Source organism: Lissotriton vulgaris, chromosome 11 (genome assembly GCF_964263255.1).
Source record: "Lissotriton vulgaris chromosome 11, aLisVul1.2, whole genome shotgun sequence".
Classification (NCBI taxonomy): domain Eukaryota; kingdom Metazoa; phylum Chordata; class Amphibia; order Caudata; family Salamandridae; genus Lissotriton; species Lissotriton vulgaris.
This window is the reverse complement of record NC_141699.1, coordinates 469142161-469160714: the sequence shown is the minus strand read 5'-3', so window position 1 is coordinate 469160714 and position 18554 is coordinate 469142161. Positions and strand designations below refer to the sequence as shown.

At 53.4% G+C, this 18554-nt stretch overlaps 1 protein-coding gene across 1 annotated transcript in view; it reads right to left on the bottom strand.

Moving 5' to 3' along the window:
• KCTD9 (potassium channel tetramerization domain containing 9) overlaps positions 1-332 on the bottom strand; it is a 221654-nt gene extending 221322 nt beyond the window's left edge. Inside the window, exon 1 of the mRNA XM_086943531.1 lies at positions 152-332. Coding sequence (XP_086799657.1) covers positions 152-280 — 129 coding nt within the window. The 5' untranslated portion in view covers positions 281-332. The remainder of the gene's footprint in view (positions 1-151) is intronic.
• Between the last annotated feature and the right edge of the window lie 18222 nt (positions 333-18554).

The window sequence follows — 18554 nt, the reverse complement described above, 5'->3', positions numbered from 1 at the left end:
GTGACCTGGGTGGGCAAAATGCATCTCCTCTTTATGTCAACCTGTACTTATCTTGCACTCAGACATAGAGTCTGTCTGTACACACTAGTATCATAATGGGAAGTGATCCATTTCTTGTTTTCATTCTTGTCCCTTCTCCACAAAACTTTACCTTTCCATTCCTCGCGGTCCCGTTTAGGAAGATGGTGACTCTCCTCATCCTCGCCCCGACCCCGGGTGCTTGCCCCTCCTCTTGGGCTACCTCCTTGTGCCTCCGTCCCGGGCACCTGGAGTCCAACATCTTAGAGCCAACAACAATTCAACCTGGAAACCACAAAACAGCGAAGAAGGACAAGCAAAATGTCTATGTACCGCGACCGCCATCTTGGAAAAGGACAGTAGCCCGCGGTACCATCCAAAACGTGTACAATTTGAGCGGAATACGAGCAGCTGTTCGTATCCAATTGAACACTGTTACAAAACTTTTTTTATAATAAGAGCTACCTCGGAAAATGTAAAATAAGCATGCTTTAAATATTGATAAAAGTTGCTCCATCCGATGTATTTGTATACAGGTATCCAGCTCCTATCTGTAATACAATATTATAGTGCAATCAATACTAAAATTACAGATAAACTGTTTCTCGGTACACAATTATAGTAGCTAATAGATGTCAACTTTTCTGTTAAGCGTTTTAACTGCGGTCCTGTACTCATTTGTTTTATTATTAGAACTTAGATGAAACAGTCAAAAATTAACAGGAAATGTTCTAAGATGGCTGAACGCATGACTACAACAATAAGCCGATTTCTCCTTGCCGAGTTGTTTGGTGTTTCTTTTATCTCTACATACGTATAGTTTATGACGTTTAGGCGTTAGTGGAGACCTGGGATAAGTCAAACTATGAACCAATAACAGCAGAGGCTGAAAAGAGCTGATTGTTCGCTAGCCAATCACATTATAGGTAGTGTGAGTCATACATTACTATCAAACTTCATGCATTCATATACGTTTGAAGTGATTGTGTGACTCACATTTTGTCTGAAAGTGAGACTTCTCAAAGGTTCAAGTTCAAGCATTTATATAGCGCACTACTCACCCAGAGGGTCTCAAGGCGCTTGGGAAGGGGTTCATTATTTGTTGAATAGCCAGGTTTTGAGTTCTTTTCTGAAGGAGATGTGGTTTTGAGTAAGGCGGAGGCGAGTGGGGAGTGAGTTCCAGGTCTTGGCTGCCAGGAAGGAGAAGGATCTTCCTCCCATGGTGGATTTTCGGATGCGCGGGATTACGGCGAGGGCTTGATTGGACGATCTTAGTTGGCGGGTGGGTTTGTAGAAGGACAGGCGAGTGTTGAGGCATTCGGGTCCCAGATTGTAGAGGGCCTTGTGTGCGTGGGTGAGAAGACGGAATGTAATTCTTTTGTTGATGGGAAGCCAGTGGAGGTCTTTTAGGTGTCCAGTGATGTGATCTTGGCGAGGGATGTCCAATATGAGTCGCGCTGATGCGTTTTGGATGCGTTGGAGTTTTTTCTGTAATTTTGCTGTGATTCCGGCGTATAGTGTGTTACCATAATCCAGTCGACTTGTGACCAGTGCGTGGCTGACAGTCTTTCTTGTCTCGAGGGGGATCCAGCGGAAGATCTTTTTGAGAATGCGAAGTACGTTGAAGCAGGAGGATGAGACTGCGTTGACTTGTCTGGACATCGAGAGAGAGGAGTCTAGGATGAAGCCAAGGTTACGTGCATGGTCTGTGGGTGTGGGCGTTGTGCCCAGAGCGGAGGGCCACCAAGAGTCGTCCCAGGCAGAGGGGGAAGATCCTAGGATGAGCTCCTCCGTTTTGTCTGAGTTGAGTTTTAAGCGGCTTTGTTTCATCCATTCGGCTACTTCTTTCATGCCTTTGTGCAGATTGGTTTTGGCGATGTTGGGGTCTTTGGTGAGGGAAAGGATTAATTGGGGGTCGTCGGCGTAGGAGATGATGTTGAGGTTGTGTTGGCGCGCGATGGATGCGAGTGGGCTCACGTAAACGTTGAAGAGGGTGGGACTGAGTGATGATCCTTGTGGAACTCCACAGATGACTTCAGTGGCCTCTGAGTTGAATGGGGGAAGTCGGACTCTCTGAGTTCTCCCAGCTAGGAACGAGATGATCCAGTCCAAGGCTTTTCCTTGTATGCCGATGTTGCTGAGGCGTTGTATGGGGGTGCTGTGGCAGACTGTGTCAAAAGCGGCGGAGAGGTCGAGTAGAATGAGGGCCACTGTTTCTCCGTTGTCCAGAAGTGATCGGATGTCTTCTGTTGCTGCAATGAGGGCGGTCTCGGTGCTGTGTTTGGCTCGAAATCCGGACTGAGAGGGGTCGAGGGAGTTGTTGGATTCAAGGAAGGAGGCGAGTTGGCTGTTGAAGGCTTTCTCAATGACTTTGGCTGGGAATGGGAGGAGGGATATGGGTCGGAAGTTTTTAAGTTCAGAGGGGTCTGCTGTGGGTTTCTTCAAAAGGGCGCTGAGTTCGGCATGTTTCCAGCTTTCTGGTAAGGTGGCAGAGTTGAACGAGCAGTTGATGACATCATGGAGATGGGGTGCGATGATGGAGTCGGCTTTGTTGAAGATGTGGTGGGGGCAGGGGTCGGTTGGCGAGCCAGAGTGGATTGAGTTCATTAGGCGGATGGTGTCTTCAGTGGTGACTGGGTTCCAGGCGCTAAGGATGATAGTTGGCGGAGTAGGATCTGAGGGGGGTGGGGAGGGTTGATCGCTGGGAGTATTCTCGAAGCTGTTGTGGATGTCGGCAATTTTGTTGTAGAAGAAGGAGGATAACGCATCGCAGAGGTCTTGGGAGGGAGTGATGTCGGTTGATGCTGCGGTGGGGTTGGTGAATTCTTTTACGATGTTGAAGAGTTCCTTGCTGTTGTGAGTGTTGTTGTCGAGACGATCCTTGAATGCTGATTTCTTGGTGGCTCGAATCAGTTGGTGGTGTTTGCAGGTGGCTGCCTTGAGGGTGGCCATGTTGTCGGTGTTTGGGTTTTTTCTCCATGTTTTCTCTAGGGCGCGGCATAGCTTCTTGGATTGTTTTAGGTCATCATTGAACCAGGGAGCCTTTTTGCTGGCTGATTTGATCTGGTGCTTTTTCAGGGGTGCTATTTCGTCAGCACTGTGGGTGATCCATTGCTTGAGATTGGTGGCCACTTGGTTTGGGTCCAATGAGAGGGTGGGAGGGTTTTGGTTGAGTGAAGTGAGGAATTGGTCTGAGGTGATTTTGTTCCAGTTTCTCCGAGGAATAGGTTGTGGGCGGTTGTGGGTCAGGGTGGTTTTGTAGCTGAAGTGAACACAGCTGTGGTCCGTCCAGTGGAGAGCTGTGGTGCGGTCGAAGGAGATGTGCTTGCTGGAGGTGAAGATAGGGTCGAGCGTGTGTCCGGCTATATGGGTGGGGGTATCAACAAGTTGTTTGAGTCCGAGGTTGGCCAGGTTGTCCAGAAGGGTGGAGGTGTTGCTGTCGTGTTTGTTTTCAAGGTGGTAGTTGAGGTCTCCTAGTAGGATGTAGTTCTCAGAGGCGAGGGCATGTGGACTGATGAAGTCAGTGATGTCTTCGCTGAATTGTGTACGGGTTCCTGGAGGCCTGTAGATGAGGGTGCCTCTAAGTGTGGTCCTAGGGTCGGTGTGGATCTGGAAGTGGAGATGTTCGGCGGTTGCAAGATTATTGTCGGAGCTGGTCGTGATTTTGATGATGTTTCTATGGATGATGGCGATGCCACCTCCTGTTTGATTGGTGCGGTCTTTTCGGATAATCTTGTAAGCGTCCGGTATGGCTACGGCGATGTCGGGTGCTGATGATGCGTTCATCCATGTTTCAGTAAGGAAGGCGATATCCGGTGACGCAGTGTCGAGTAGGTCCCAGAGTTCCGTTGCGTGTCTGTGGACCGAGTGGGTGTTCAGCAGGATGCACTTCAGGTGGTTAGATTCGGAGCTGTGTGTGGAGGAAGTGGGTTTGGTGAGGGTCCTGAAGCAGTTGAACTTGCAGGAGAGGCAGGCGAATGGGCCGTGGGTACGTCCTGGGGTGGCATCGCAACATTGTGGTGTGCGTCCAGGGTTGAGGGCGAGGAGAGTAGCGACATCATACGTAAATCTAGTGGGTTGGGTGCGGCGGAGACCAGGGGTACAGGCGCTGGGCGCGGTCCAGGCGCGGACGGGCGTAGACGGGCTTACCTTTGGCGCACCTTCGGCGCGCATGGGGCGCGACCGCAGCGCGCGAAAGCATCTGTCATAAGTGGATAGGGGAGGGGCGAGGGAGGGGCCATAGGGAGGTGTGATCGGGGTGGAGGGGCGGGCTGGCAGGCACAACAACAAACAAAATGGCCGCAAATCAAGGCACAAACACGACGAGATCGGTACAAGTAGGGAAATAATTCAGAAAAGTGGGCAGAGGCACAGATAAACTTAGAAGCAGGCAGAACCAACAATTGTGAATAGCGCAGCAGGCAATTTAGTATTAACTCGCGCTACAGGAATGAATATCACTCGCGCGATGTGGGCTAAGAGTTCAGCTAAATAGCGCTACAAAAATGCAGAGCACAAACACTGCTGGTGGCAATTGCAATTAAAGCGCTACGATACCCAGTGTTCAGGGAGCCTGGGGGAGCGACCGATGCTGCACGAGTCAGGCTGGTCACAGCGGAGGCTCAGGCGGGTCAGCTCTCTACTATCCGTGGGAGGGAGGGGCCACAGGGAGGTGTTACATTAGTAATGCCTTTCGGCTGGTATTTGTTGGAATTTTGACAGAAAGGGCACTGGCTTCTTGCTAACCAGGTCCCTGATGACAGATCTTTTTCCCGGAACTGTGCAATTTGTACCCTAATTGGCAATAGCTTTAGCACCCTCTGTAAGTCCATGGTAAACACCCTCTAAGTCCATGTTAAATGGTACAATTGCTAACTAGGGCATACTAAAGAGAGTCCCAAGGGCTGCAGCATGATGTGTGCCACCTTAAGGGACACTCACCAAACCCATGTAGACTGCCATTACAGGCTATGTGTCTTGGTATAGACAAAAGTGAAAACACAATATGGCACACAGCCCTGTGTGCCATGCCTGCAGACTTTGCATGGTGTATAGGTACGTCATCCCTCTAGCAGGCTTGCAGCCCCAAGACAGGGTGCAACATACTACATGTGTGGGCATAACTGTATGAGCAGATATGCCCCTGTGCTGGCTAGTTCAATTACTGCCAGTACAAGTGATCAGGGAAGCCATTTTAAGTATACGTGCTGGACACTGGTCAAAAACGAGTAACCCAGCTGCATGATGGCTTCACTGAAATAAACAATGTTTGGTATCAAACATCTTGTATTAATAAGCCCACACTGATTCCAGTGATAGATTTTGTTAGAAGGGCGATCTCAGGGGAGGACAGATTTGGCACCTGACCACCCTGGGACCCACCTCTCCTAGGAACACAGCCGAGCACTGGCGGGAGACCCTCAGGGTGAGGATCCCAAATCTAGAATCGTACGCGCTGCACTAGCACCACTCAACAAAGAGACACCACACCGGAGTTTTAAGAGAACGTATTCTTTATCTCTTCAAGTAAAAATGGATCTTTATGATCCGCAGCTTCTCAAGTACAGGCGAGCAAGGGCTCAAAGAGTCTTGGTAGGGGTAGGGTAGCGGGACAGTCTCAAGGTTCAAAGTATCAGGCGCACAGCTCTCAATCCTCGAGCTGGGGGATACGGGGTGATCTTGGGTCCAGCCGGACCAGAATAGTCTCCGAGCCGCTATCGAATCAGCAGGGCTCGAGCAAGGAGGTCGTAGTCTTACGGTTTCGGAGAGCCGCAATCGGATCAGCAGGGCTCAAGAGTTCTCAAGGTAACAGGGGAGCAGCGACAGCGTCAGCAGGGCTCGGTGATCTTCTTTGGTAGCAGTGGAGCCGCAACAGTGTCAGCAGGGCTCGGTGATCTTCTCGGTTTCAGAGGAGCCGCGACAGCGTCAGCAGGGCTCGGATAGTTCTTCAGATTGTAGGAGAGCCGCGACAAAGTCAGCAGGGCTCGGTAGTCTCTTCGGTTGCAAAAAGGAGCCGCGACCAGGTCAGCAGGGCTCTCGTAGTCCAGGATACAACTGCCTGATCGTTCCAGAGCCACCCTTGATAAAGGACTCCCTTCCTTTGATGTCCGGAGTCCTCGCAGGTGGAGGTCTTAGCACCTGGGGGCTGGTTGTTGGGGGTTCCGCCTCGGCGGCTCCTTTCATCCTTTCAAGTTGGGTCTGGAGGGATCCCAGACACTCAGCAGGCCTGGAGCCAGCCCTCAGGGAGGCCGAATGGGTGATCGAAACTCATCTCTCGAGGGGAGGTGGAAGGTGTGACCAAGCTACTCCTCCCTCTCTCGCTCACAGGGAGCGCTCTACCCCCTGGCTGGGGATGGCACCGTCGGCCGAGGTTGGGCTGGGGCCGGGGCGGCCATCTTAGGTGCAGGGACATGGGCCTCAGCTTTGGTTACCAGGAAAATGGGGGCCGAGGATGGGAAGCCCAGTGTCGGGGATATATGTCAGGGCGGGAAGGGTCGGGTGGTTCAGGGTCTTGGGGAGCTGCCTGGGTCAGGGGTGACCACGCCACGAGGCCGGGTCCAACACGCGTCCCCCCCAGCTGAAGGTCGGGGAGAACTACCCATCCTCTTGGGGATTCTCCTCGCTGAGGCGGAAGAACCTGGAGAGGCCGTCAGCGTGGCGTGGTCGGTACCAGGGCGGTGCTCTACTGTGAAGTCCATCCCCTGGAGATAGCTTGACCATCGCAGCAGTTTGGGGTTCTCCCCTCTCATCTGCATGAGCCACCGTAAGGGTCGATGATCTCTCTGCACTCGGAAGTGGGTTCGAATAGGTAGGGTCGGAGTTTCTTGAGGGCCCAGACTACTGCGAACGCTTCTCGTTCGATGGTGCTCCATCTCTGTTCTCGGGGCAGTAGCCTTCTGCTGATGAATGCTATGGGCTGATCTATGCCTTCCTCATTGAGCTGGGATAGTACGGCCCCTATGCCATGTTCGGATGCGTCGGTCTGGACCACAAACTCTTTGGAGTGGTCCGGGGTTTGGAGTATGGGGGCGGTACACATTGCGGTCTTCAAGGCGTCGAACGCCTTTTGGCAGGCGGGGGTCCAGTGCACGCGCTTGGGCTGCTGTTTGGATGTCAATCCTGTGAGGGGACCCACTAGGCTGCCGTAATTCTTTATGAACCTCCGGTAGGAGCCAGTGAGGCCCAGGAAGGCTCGGACCTCGGTTTGGGTGGTGGGTGGTTCCCAGGCCAAGATGGCATTGATCTTCAGTTGGAGAGGGGCGACCTGCCCGCTTCCGACCTGGTGGCCTAGGTAGGTCACTGACCCCTGCCCAATCTGGCACTTGCTGGCTTTCACCGTCAAGCCTGCCTGGCGCAGGGCTAGCAACACCCTCCGGGGGTGCCGGAGGTGGTCACTCCATTGAGAACTGAGCACCGCAATATCGTCCAGATATGCGGCGCTGAACTCTTCCAGCCCGGCCAGGACTCGGTTCAGCAGTCTCTGAAAGGTTGCCGGGGCGTTTTTCATCCCGAACGGCATCACTCGGAAGCGATAGTGCCCGTCCGGTGTGGAGAAGGCAGACCGCTCCTTGGCTCCCTCTGTGAGCGCAATTTGCCAGTAGCCGCAGGTCAGGTCGAAGGTACTCAGGTAGTGAGCAGACCCCAGGCGGTCAATGAGCTCGTCCGCACGGGGAATGGGGTGGGCGTCTGCTCGGGTGACTGCGTTGAGCCCCCGGTAGTCCACGCAGAACCGAAGTTCGGGGACAGCTCCAGGGGCCGCGGCTTTGGGGACCAGCACCACTGGGCTGGCCCAGGGACTGTCGGATGGCTCGACCACTCCTAGGGTGAGCATTTTCGAGACTTCGGCCTGGATGCAGGTCCGGACTCGGTCAGGCACTCGGTAGGCTCGGTGTCGCACCGGCGGGCTGTCTCCGGTGTCCACGTCGTGGACACACCAGTCGGTGATTCTGGGAACTAAGGAGAACAAATGCGAGAACTGCCCCAAGAGCTGGCGGCAGTCCTCACGCTGCTGAGGAGTGAGGGAGGGAGAGAGGTTCACTCCGTCTACGGAGCCATCTTTCTCTTTGGCACACAGGAGGCTCCGTTTCCTCTTCTTCTCCATCGTCGGTGGCCAAGAACAAGCTCAACTCCGTCCGCACGAAGTGAGGCAGTTCACGTGGAGGACCCGAAGGGGGTTCCGAGGGGACTGAACATCCACCAAGTAGGTCACTTGGCTCTTCCTCTCCACAACCTTAAAGGGGCCTGTCCATTTGTCTTGGAGGGCACAGGGTTTCACCAGGGACATCACCCAGACCAGCTGGCCCGGTTGAAACTCGACCAGAGTGGCATTCTGGTCGTACCAGCGTTTCATTTCCTCCTGACTTGCTTCGAGGTTGGCCTCGGCCAACTCTCGGAATTTACGTATCTGATTTCGGATGGTGATAATGTAGCGGAACACATCGGGGGGAGGTTCCCGGGGGGCTGCTTCCCACCCCTCCTTGACCAGGCTGAGGGGCCCCGGACGAGATGCCCGTACAGCAGCTCAAATGGGCTGAACCCCAGGGACTTCTGGGGGACCTCTCGGTACGCGAACAGGAGACAGGGAAGGAGGACGTCCCATTTGCGCCGGAGGGGTTCTTCTAGGCCCATGATCATCCCCTTCAGTGTCCGGTTAAACCGTTCCACTAGGCCATTGCCTTGGGGATGATACGGGGTGGTGAATTTGTAGGACACTCCACATTGTTGCCACAGGGAAATCATATACTTTGAGATGAAGTTCGTGCCGCGGTCACTCACGACCTCGCGGGGAAAACCTACTCGGGAGAAAATTCCCATCAGCGCCAGGCCCACCACGGGGCTGTCACGGTGCGGAGGGGAATGGCTTCGGGATACCGGGTGGCGTGGTCCACCAGGACTAAGATGAATCGTGACCTTGGGAGGTTCTAGGGTCCAGGGGCCCTATTATGTCGATTCCGACCCGCTCAAAGGGGGTACTGACGACTGGGAAGGGTTGGAGGGGAGCCTTGCGCGCGCCTCCACTCTTTCCACTAGCCTGGCACGTGGGGCAGGACTTGCAGTAGGTCTCTGCATTTGTTCGCATTTTGGGCCAATAAAAGTGAGTGACTAGGCGATCATAGGCCTTATCCTGTCCCAAGTGTCCCGCCAGGGATACATCGTGGGCCAGACCCAGGAGAAAGTCTCGGAAGCGTAGGGGTACCACCAGCACCCGGCCCGACCCTAGCTCCGCAGACCTCTGCTCACTGTACAGGAGGCCATTCTCCCAGTATACAGAATGAGTTCCAGTCTGGTCACCCGCAGCTTGGGCCGCGGCCTGTCGCCGGGGTCCGACCAGGGAAGGGCAAGTGGCTTGTTCCCGGCAGAACTCCTCTCGGGAGGGGCCTCCCTCGTGACGCCACTGTGCCAACTCGGGCAGATCATCCAACTCAGGGAGCTGTGCGGCTTCAGGATGCAAGGTCTTGTTGTCGGTGACGGGCTCTCCTCCTGGGGAGAGGCCGGTGGGCTCAGTTCGGTCGTCCCTATTCTCTTCTACGGGGAGGTGGCTGGGAGGCTCGGTGTCGACAGCCCCAAGGGGGGGTATTCGGGCGGACATGGAGCGGGTGGTGGCGCACACCCACTCGGGTAGGCCCATCATGCCCAGGTGGGTCTTGCGTTCCACCTGTCTCCACGGGGAACTTTCCAGGTCTTTGCCCAGGAGACAGTCTACAGGTTGGGAGGCCCGGACAGCGACTCGTAACTCTCCTGTCACCCCCCCCCCATTCGAACGGTACTAGGGCCATTTTACGTAAACTCTCGGTGTTGTCAGCGGACAATACGGGGCATAAGACATTTGGAATGATCTGGTCCTCCCTTACTAGGTGACTGAGGATACCTCAATCAATCAATCATCGTATTTATATAGCGCACTACTTACCCAGAGGGTCTCAAGGCCTGTGATACTTGCCCCGGTGTCGCGAAGAGCCTCCACTCGGTGGCCGTTCACCGTCACCAGTTGTCGGTATTTCTTGGTATTATCTGGTAGGGGGGCCCCGGGGATCATCTCTCGGTCTCCTAGGGAGACTAGGGCCATGGCGGTGGGTTCCCACTCTTCGGTGTCCTCTATTTCCTCCCCAAGAGCTACGTTGGCTACCTGTCTGGTTGGGGAAGCTGTTGTGGAGGGTCGCGGGGCCTTGGGACACAGGGGGTCACTGGCGTAATGCCCGGTTTGTTGGCATCGGTAGCAGGAGATAGTGACCCGGTGCCCAAGGTTGCCTGGGGGAGCGGTGTTGGCTGGTGAGGAGGCTGGTACGATCTGGGTTTGGCCTCTGGGGGGACTACGCTGGGGTCCTGACTGGGAATCCCTCTGTCTACCTTGGTTTCCCCCACCCCTCTGGCGGGGAGATCCCTGATTGTTCCTGGGGGAGTCTCCTACGGGGCCCCGGGGGACCCGGGTGTTCACCCAGTGATCAGCCTCCACGGCCAGCTTCCTCGGGTCGGCAAACTTGCTGTCGAGCAGATGCTGGCGGAGTTCCACAAAACAATTCATGGACAAATGTTCCCATAGCATGAGGTCAGTTAGTTCTTCCATGGTGGTCACTTTGCTGCCCTTGACCCACCCGTCGAATGCTCTGCTAAAAAAGTTTACGTACTCTACCCAGGTAGTGCCAGGAATCTTTTTGCAGTCCCGGAACCGCTCGCGGTACATTTCTGGAGTGAGGCTGTATCTCGTCAGGAGGGCCTCCTTCATGTGGCTGTAATTAGTCTGCATGGAGGACGGTAGATCGAGCAGGATGTCTCTCCCCTCGCTCAGGAATCGGCCCCCCAACCCAGCCCCCCAATCCTTCTGCGGAACTCGGTGGGAGGTCATGGCGACTTCGTAGGCCTTAAACCATTGCTGGATATCATCGTTCTTATAGTATTCTTTCCCCACATCCTTGGGGATGTGATCCTTTGATTCCATCGGGGGAACCGCTTCTCGGCTCCCCAAGGTTCGGTTTTCTTCACTCCGGGCTTTGAGCTCGATCTCCTTCAGGCTGCGCTTGTGCTCCAGCTGGAGTCTCTTGTCTTCATGTTCCTGTTGGAGCTTCTTTTCCTCCAACTCTCCTTGTACTCGTAGTTGCTCTATCGCTAGTCTCTTTTCTGCTAGCTTCACTTCACACTCAATTTTGAGTTTGGCCAATTCAAGCTCATGATTGCGGGTTCTTTCTCTGTCCGCTAGTTCTCCGGGGGAGAGGCCCCCATCTGGGGTGCTGCCCCGTACCGGAGTGCTGCTGCCTCCTCTTGGGTTGAGTTCGGGTTCGGTCGGCTGTTCTGCTCCTCTTCCTGACGGGGGAGGGTTTTCTTCGGACTCGACCCAAGTTTGTAGGGCTTTCTGCATATCTTCCTTCGTATTCAGGCCTGTGGTAGCGATTCCTTGTTCCTTGCAAAATTCTTTCAGTTCTCTGTGTGTGTACTCTTCTAGTGTTCCGGAAGGAAAGCAGTACTTGCGTCAGTTTCAGTGGAACTCTTGGTATTTTTTTCCGCCATCTTTGTTCGGTAGTGCGTCAGCCGCTTATTGTACGATGTCTAGATTATGGACTCGGATCCCACCGCTGCCACCAATGTTAGAAGGGCGATCTCAGGGGAGGACAGATTTGGCACCTGACCACCCTGGGACCCACCTCTCCTAGGAACACAGCCGAGCACTGGCGGGAGACCCTCAGGGTGAGGATCCCAAATCTAGAATCGTACGCGCTGCACTAGCACCACTCAACAAAGAGACACCACACCGGAGTTTTAAGAGAACGTATTCTTTATCTCTTCAAGTAAAAATGGATCTTTATGATCCGCAGCTTCTCAAGTACAGGCGAGCAAGGGCTCAAAGAGTCTTGGTAGGGGTAGGGTAGCGGGACAGTCTCAAGGTTCAAAGTATCCGGCGCACTGCTCTCAATCCTCGAGCTGGGGGATACGGGGTGATCTTGGGTCCAGCCGGACCAGAATAGTCTCCGAGCCGCGATCGAATCAGCAGGGCTCGAGCAAGGAGGTCGTAGTCTTACGGTTTCGGAGAGCCGCGATCGGATCAGCAGGGCTCAAGAGTTCTCAAGGTAACAGGGGAGCCGCGACAGCGTCAGCAGGGCTCGGTGATCTTCTTCGGTAGCAATGGAGCTGCGACAGCGTCAGCAGGGCTCGGTGATCTTCGGTAGCAGTGGAGCCGCAACAGCGTCAGCAGGGCTCGGTGATCTTCTCGGTTTCAGAGGAGCCGCGACAGAGTCAGCAGGGCTCGGATAGTTCTTCAGATTGTAGGAGAGCCGCGACAAAGTCAGCAGGGCTCGTTAGTCTCTTTGGTTGCAAAAAGGAGCCGCGACCAGGTCAGCAGGGCTTTCGTAGTCCAGGATACAACTGCCTGATCGTTCCAGAGCCACCCTTGATATAGGACTCCCTTCCTTTGATGTCTGGAGTCCTCGCAGGCAGAGGTCTTAGCACCTAGGGGCTGGTTGTTGGGGGTCCCGCCTCGGCGGCTCCTTTCATCCTTTCAAGTTGGGTCTGGAGGGATCCCAGACACTCAGCAGGCCTGGAGCCAGCCCTAAGGAAGGCCGGATGGGTGATCGAAACTCATCTCTCGAGGGGAGGTGGAAGGTGTGACCAAGCTACTCCTCCCTCTCTCGCTCACAGGGAGCGCTCTACCCCCTGGCTGGGGATGGCGCCGTCAGCCGAGGTCGGGCTGGGGCCGGGGCGGCCATCTTAGGTGCAGGGACATGGGCCTCGGCTTTGGTTACCAGGAAAATGGGGGACGAGGACGGGAAGCCCAGTGTCGGGGATGTATGTCATGGCGGGAAGGGTCGGTGGTTCAGGGTCTTGGGGAGCTGCCTGGGTCAGGGGTGACCATGCCACGAGGCCGGGTCCAACAGATTTATTAATACATGCACCCAGAGGGTACCTTAGAGATGCCCCCTGAAAAAGTACAAACTACTTGTGTGCTGGCTGATTGGTTCTGACCAGCTTGTTTCCACAGACAAGTTTCTGACCCCCGGGGGTGAGTGTCTATGCTCTCACGGGGACAGGAACAAAGCCTGCTATGGCAGGAGGTGTTTATACCCCTGCGCACTGGGTGACCTATAAATTAGCATTCCGGGGCAGGGGTCTGTTGGACCCGGCTTCATGGCATGGTCACCCCTGACCCAGGCAGCTCCCAAAGACCCTGAACCACCCGACCCTTCCCGCCATGACATACATCCCCGACACTGGGCTTCCCGTCCTCGTCCCCCATTTTTCTGGTAACCAAAGCCGAGGCCCATGTCCCTGCACCTAAGATGGCCGCCCCGGCCCCAGCCCGACCTCGGCTGACGGCGCCATCCCCAGCCAGGGGGTAGAGCGCTCCCTGTGAGCGAGAGAGGGAGGAGTAGCTTGGTCACACCTTCCACCTCCCCTCGAGAGATGAGTTTCGATCACCCATCCGGCCTCCCTGAGGGCTGGCTCCAGGCCTGCTGAGTGTCTGGGATCCCTCCAGACCCAACTTGAAAGGATGAAAGGAGCCGCCGAGGCGGGACCCCCAACAATCAGCCCCCAGGTGCTAAGAGCTCTGCCTGCGAGGACTCCAGACATCAAAGGAAGGGAGTCCTATATCAAGGGTGGCTCTGGAACGATCAGGCAGTTGGATCCTGGACTACGAGAGCCCTGCTGACCTGGTCGCGGCTCCTTTTTGCAACCAAAGAGACTACCGAGCCCTGCTGACTTTGTCGCGGCTCTCCTACAATCTGAAGAACTATCCGAGCCCTGCTGACGCTGTCGCTGCTCCTCTGAAACCGAGAAGATCACCGAGCCCTGCTGACGCTATTGCGGCTCCACTGCTACCGAAGATCACCGAGCCCTGCTGACGCTGTCGCGGCTCCATTGCTACCGAAGAAGATCACCGAGCCCTGCTGACGCTGTCGCGGCTCCCCTGTTACCTTGAGAACTCTTTTCATCCCTGCTGATCCGATCGCGGCTCTCCGAAACCGTAAGACTACGACCTCCTTGCTCGAGCCCTGCTGATTCGATCGCGGCTCGGAGACTATTCTGGTCCGGCTGGACCCAAGATCATCCTATGCCAACTCCACCCCTCAGGTGGAGGAGGCGAGGTGAAGCACGACTCCGGGCCCCAGCCATCTTGTAGATGGGGAGCCCTACCCTATCCCAGCTAGGCTCCTGCCCCCCTTCCACAGGAGAGGAGCAGGTCAGGGGGAGTACTCACCCCAGGACAGGGACCCATTGGTCCTTGCCCTTGCCCTACCTGTAACACCCTTAAATTCAGTATTTAGGGGCTCCCTGAACCTTCCTTCCTGAGATCCCTATAGAAGAAAGAAGCAAGAAGATAAAGAAAAAGAAAACCAGCCGCGCAGCTGCTAACAACAGGACAACAACAACTGACTTGGACCCAGCCCTACCGGCCTGTTGATCCTGGAACCTACTCCTGCCTAAACCTGGCGACCTCCGCGGACAGCAACTTTGGGACAGCCAGAGGACCTGCCTGCCTTGACCCTCTCGAAGATTGGGACTCCTTCCAGCAGAGGCTTTGCTGCAACAACCCACCTGGTGCCAGCCAGGAAGCTCCGGACCATCCCACTCTGCACAAGCCGAGCCCGGGCCGGGCCAACCCGAACCAAGACCACGAGGACGTCCCCCCGGTGACTGGGACCTGAAGTCCAGTGCCCAAAGACCCTCCTCGAAGAACCAGCCGACGCCTGCAGACTCAGAACCAGGGGCCACCCTAACCGCGACCAGCGGAGCAGAAGCTTTTCCGACACCCAAAGACACCCCTGCACCCTGCGCCCTCCAGCCCCCTGTGCCTCCCTCGGGGTACCTACCTGTGCTCCAAGATCCCAACTTACCTCTCGAAGTGCTGGTCGCCCCTGGAGAGTCTCCGTCCTCGACCCTGCAGCCTTTTTTCCTTTTTGCAAGATCCTCATTGGATAACATTGAGCGCCTGACGGCTCAAAAGCACCCTGCACCCAGCCGCCCGAGTGCCGCTGGCTGCGACCCTTCTGTCCTAACTTACTTCCCCTCTTGCTCTGAGCAAGTGACCAGGACACCAGCTCCCACAACCGCGTGGCCTGCTAGCCAGCCGTCACCAACCGAAGGCCCCCTTTCCCTCATTGTATATCATTGGGCCTACCTACCTCTCCACCCGGCCGCCCCTGTGCCGCTGAGGGTGAACCAACTGTACTTACCTGACCCTGGGGGACCCCTGAGTCTATACCCAGAACTTTGACTTCATCAACCAAGTACTCACCTGAAAACCGGTAATTTACTTACCTGCCGTGGATAACATTGACCCATTTTGACTCGAAAATTTTCGAAGTGTGAAGTTTTGAAAACTGAAAATATTCCTATAAAATCAGCCAAAGTCCGAATCCGCAAGTACTCAACTGTGATCAGGGGAGAAGCCAGTACTGTGCCTTTCAGCCCAGTACTGAACCTCAAAAGTAATACCTAGCGGGTTTACTAGTAACCTGTATTTTCTCCGTAGGAACCCATTGTCTGCTTTTCTATGGAATTTCTTCTAAGTGTCTACTTTTGAAAATTGCAAATATTCTTTAAAAATCGTACGAGATATTGAAACGCAATTACCTACCTGTGTGTAGTTAAGCACCCAGTGCTGGCCCTAGGATACTAGTACTGGGTTACAAAAGTAAAGCAAACGTACTTTACCTGCAACCTGAATTTCCTCCCATTGAATAACATTGTCAGACTTACATTGAAAAGTTTCTAAGTGTAAACTTTGAAAACAGCTTTATATTCATGAAAATTCGGCACAGTAACTAAAACGTTTTTGCTAATCTTGTTTCAGCTTAGACCCCAGGACTGAATCTTAGGTCCAGTCCTAGAAGTACCAAAGTAATCCATAAAGTAATCAACTGTACTTATCTATGAAAACCCATTGAGCTCAATGCTAGAGTGTGATTCATAACTGTGTTGCTTACTTCCTATACTGTAACTATTGTGTGCACAACCTTTATAGCTTCCTTGCAAAGTATTTACATGAGAGTACTCATATCGAGAAAAGTATATTTTTATAACTGTTGGTTCTAAAAATAAAACAACTATATCTGAGGATATAAAAACAATTGCCTGGAGTTCAGTCCTTGAGTGTGTGAAACCCTTTGCTGGCTGAGTGTGTACAACAAATGCTTTACACTGTCCACTGGTACTGCCTTACTGCTCGACCAAGCTACCACTTTGGAGAGTAAGGTCAGTTCTGACTTTAACCTCTGTTATACCTCTGGGGTTGGTGGACTCTATACACACTGTACTTCATTCTAGTCCAGTATATATAGAGCCACTTTCTCACACACCACACATACAAGAGGGCGAACATTAAAACTAGAATAGATTACATCTTGATTGATGTTCATCTATGGCCAAGTTTAGTGGATATGCAGGTGATAGAAAGACAAGATAGTGGCCATAACACCCTCTCCTTGGAACTAAAAGATGTATCTTGTCTATTCCACCAACTTATGGAATGTAAATCCCTTAATTGTATCACCACTAGTAACAACAAGAAGAGGATCAAATGGCCACAAATTGTGAATAGCGAAGAGACCCTGACACAAATATACACTATAGTCAGGGACTCCTTGAAGACTAGATATTGCTCATATGGAGGAGCAAGCATAGGTAGACAGATTTAAAACCTTAGTCGGCAATATAAACAAGTTCTTTCACAAAGCATATACTGGGAAGGGGAAGACCAGGAATAAAACAAAATAGTGGTTCAATGGTAATTGTAAACTAGCACGGCTACTTTCGAACACACTTTCATGGTGTGAGAAGTTGGCCTGGTATATGCTGTCCACTAATTAAAGTGGGCACCTTGTACCATTTCAAAAAACCCTTATTGATGATTAGGTTAAAGACAACCTTTATTGAAAGCTATCCTAGTGGTAGCTACGGAGAGCAGCCTTCAGGCTAAGTCTCAAAAGAATGTAAAGCAGCTTGTTTTACCAGTCTATAACCCCCTGATTGACCAAATGAAAGAAGAACCACCCAAGGTATATATAAAATATATGTATTTATTACTAAACACTCTCTACTAACCTCTTTATGAAATTAGAGAATAAAGCACACAATATTACAGTACTAGAATGACAGTAAACAGCACAACACACAGTAGGCTCCAGGGGGAGACCAAACCATATACTAAGAAAGGGGTATAACAACCAGATCAAAGGTGAGAAGAACCTGAAAGCTGAGGGGACAGAGTCTGGGTCACTTGCCAGTGACCAGGGGCTCGGTAGACAAATGCCCACCAATGTCGGTTGCTTCAAGTGAGAAGAGGTGAAGCTTGACTCTGCAGCCACAGGGACCAGGATACGTCGATGATGACCAAAGTCCGCAGGCGAGCTGTCCCACGAAGGATGTCGAGTGCTGGGGGGGTCAGTGTCTGGATGGAACACCAACGCGCCTTGGCAATTGCAACCCATGCAGTCAGAGAAAAGATGCTTTAGTGAGGACCAGCAAGGTCCTTGGGAATCCCTAAGCAATGGAGAGTCAGGGCACGTCTGGAGCAACCAGTTAACCCCACTGAAAGTTAAAGTTGCCTTCACAGGGACCCACAGGCCAGAGGACCAGGGACCGCGAAGGGACCTCAAAAGGGATCACAAAATACCATCCCACGGGACACTCATGGAGTATAGGCCGGTAATCTTCGGTGGAATCGGGGTTTGGACTACAAGTAGACCAAAGCAAAGCTTCAGGGGTCGCCGGAAAGCAGATGCTTCTGCAAATGGACACAGTGCCCTGGGGTTCGGGTTGCACGGTCCTCACGAGGGATTTGGGTCTAAGGTTTGCTGAGCACACTAGTCGACCTCAGGGACACTTGGAAACCCACCTCCTGTATTGAAAAAGTCTTCGGAGTCTTCAGGTGCTTTGGAGTTACAAACTTGTCAGATGTCTTTGGTGCCTGCTTAGCAGGTGAGTAACTCCTTTACTCCAAGGGAGATTCTTCAGTCATCTAGCGTAGTGTAGATTATAGAAGTACTTGGTTTCTGTAGCAGAGTTTCATCCAGGTAAACCCAAAGTCCTGTAGCCAGGGGTTCCTACTTTATGCCCAAGGAAGGGTTGGGACAAACTCTGGGGACCCACTAATGGGAGGGTCAGGACAGATGAGTGGCTACAACCTTATCCTTTGTCCAGTTTTGTGCCAGAGCAGGGCTGATAGCCACTGCAACCGGTTTGAGCTGGACTATGTACAGGGACACCAAATGGGCCCCAGTGCAGACATCAAAGCACCCACCCAGCCCCAATACACTAAAACCTGTCTGGGAGGTGGTTACACCTCCCTGTGGCAGGTAACCTAATGTCCAGCATTCCCCTGCCAGAGGTTCGTCAAGCAGCAGGGGGGAGACTCGTGTCTGAGGCTTGCAGCATCCATCTTGTGATGCCAGGGTCAAGAAAGCTGGTACCGGGTGTACCGGTATTGTCATATTTCTCACTCTAGGAGGGTGGAATCATACCTCCCACACTAGTTACTGGTGTGGAGGTATGTTTCCAAGGTGTTTGACACCAAACACAACAGTTTTCTGTGCAGCCGTTTTAGAGTT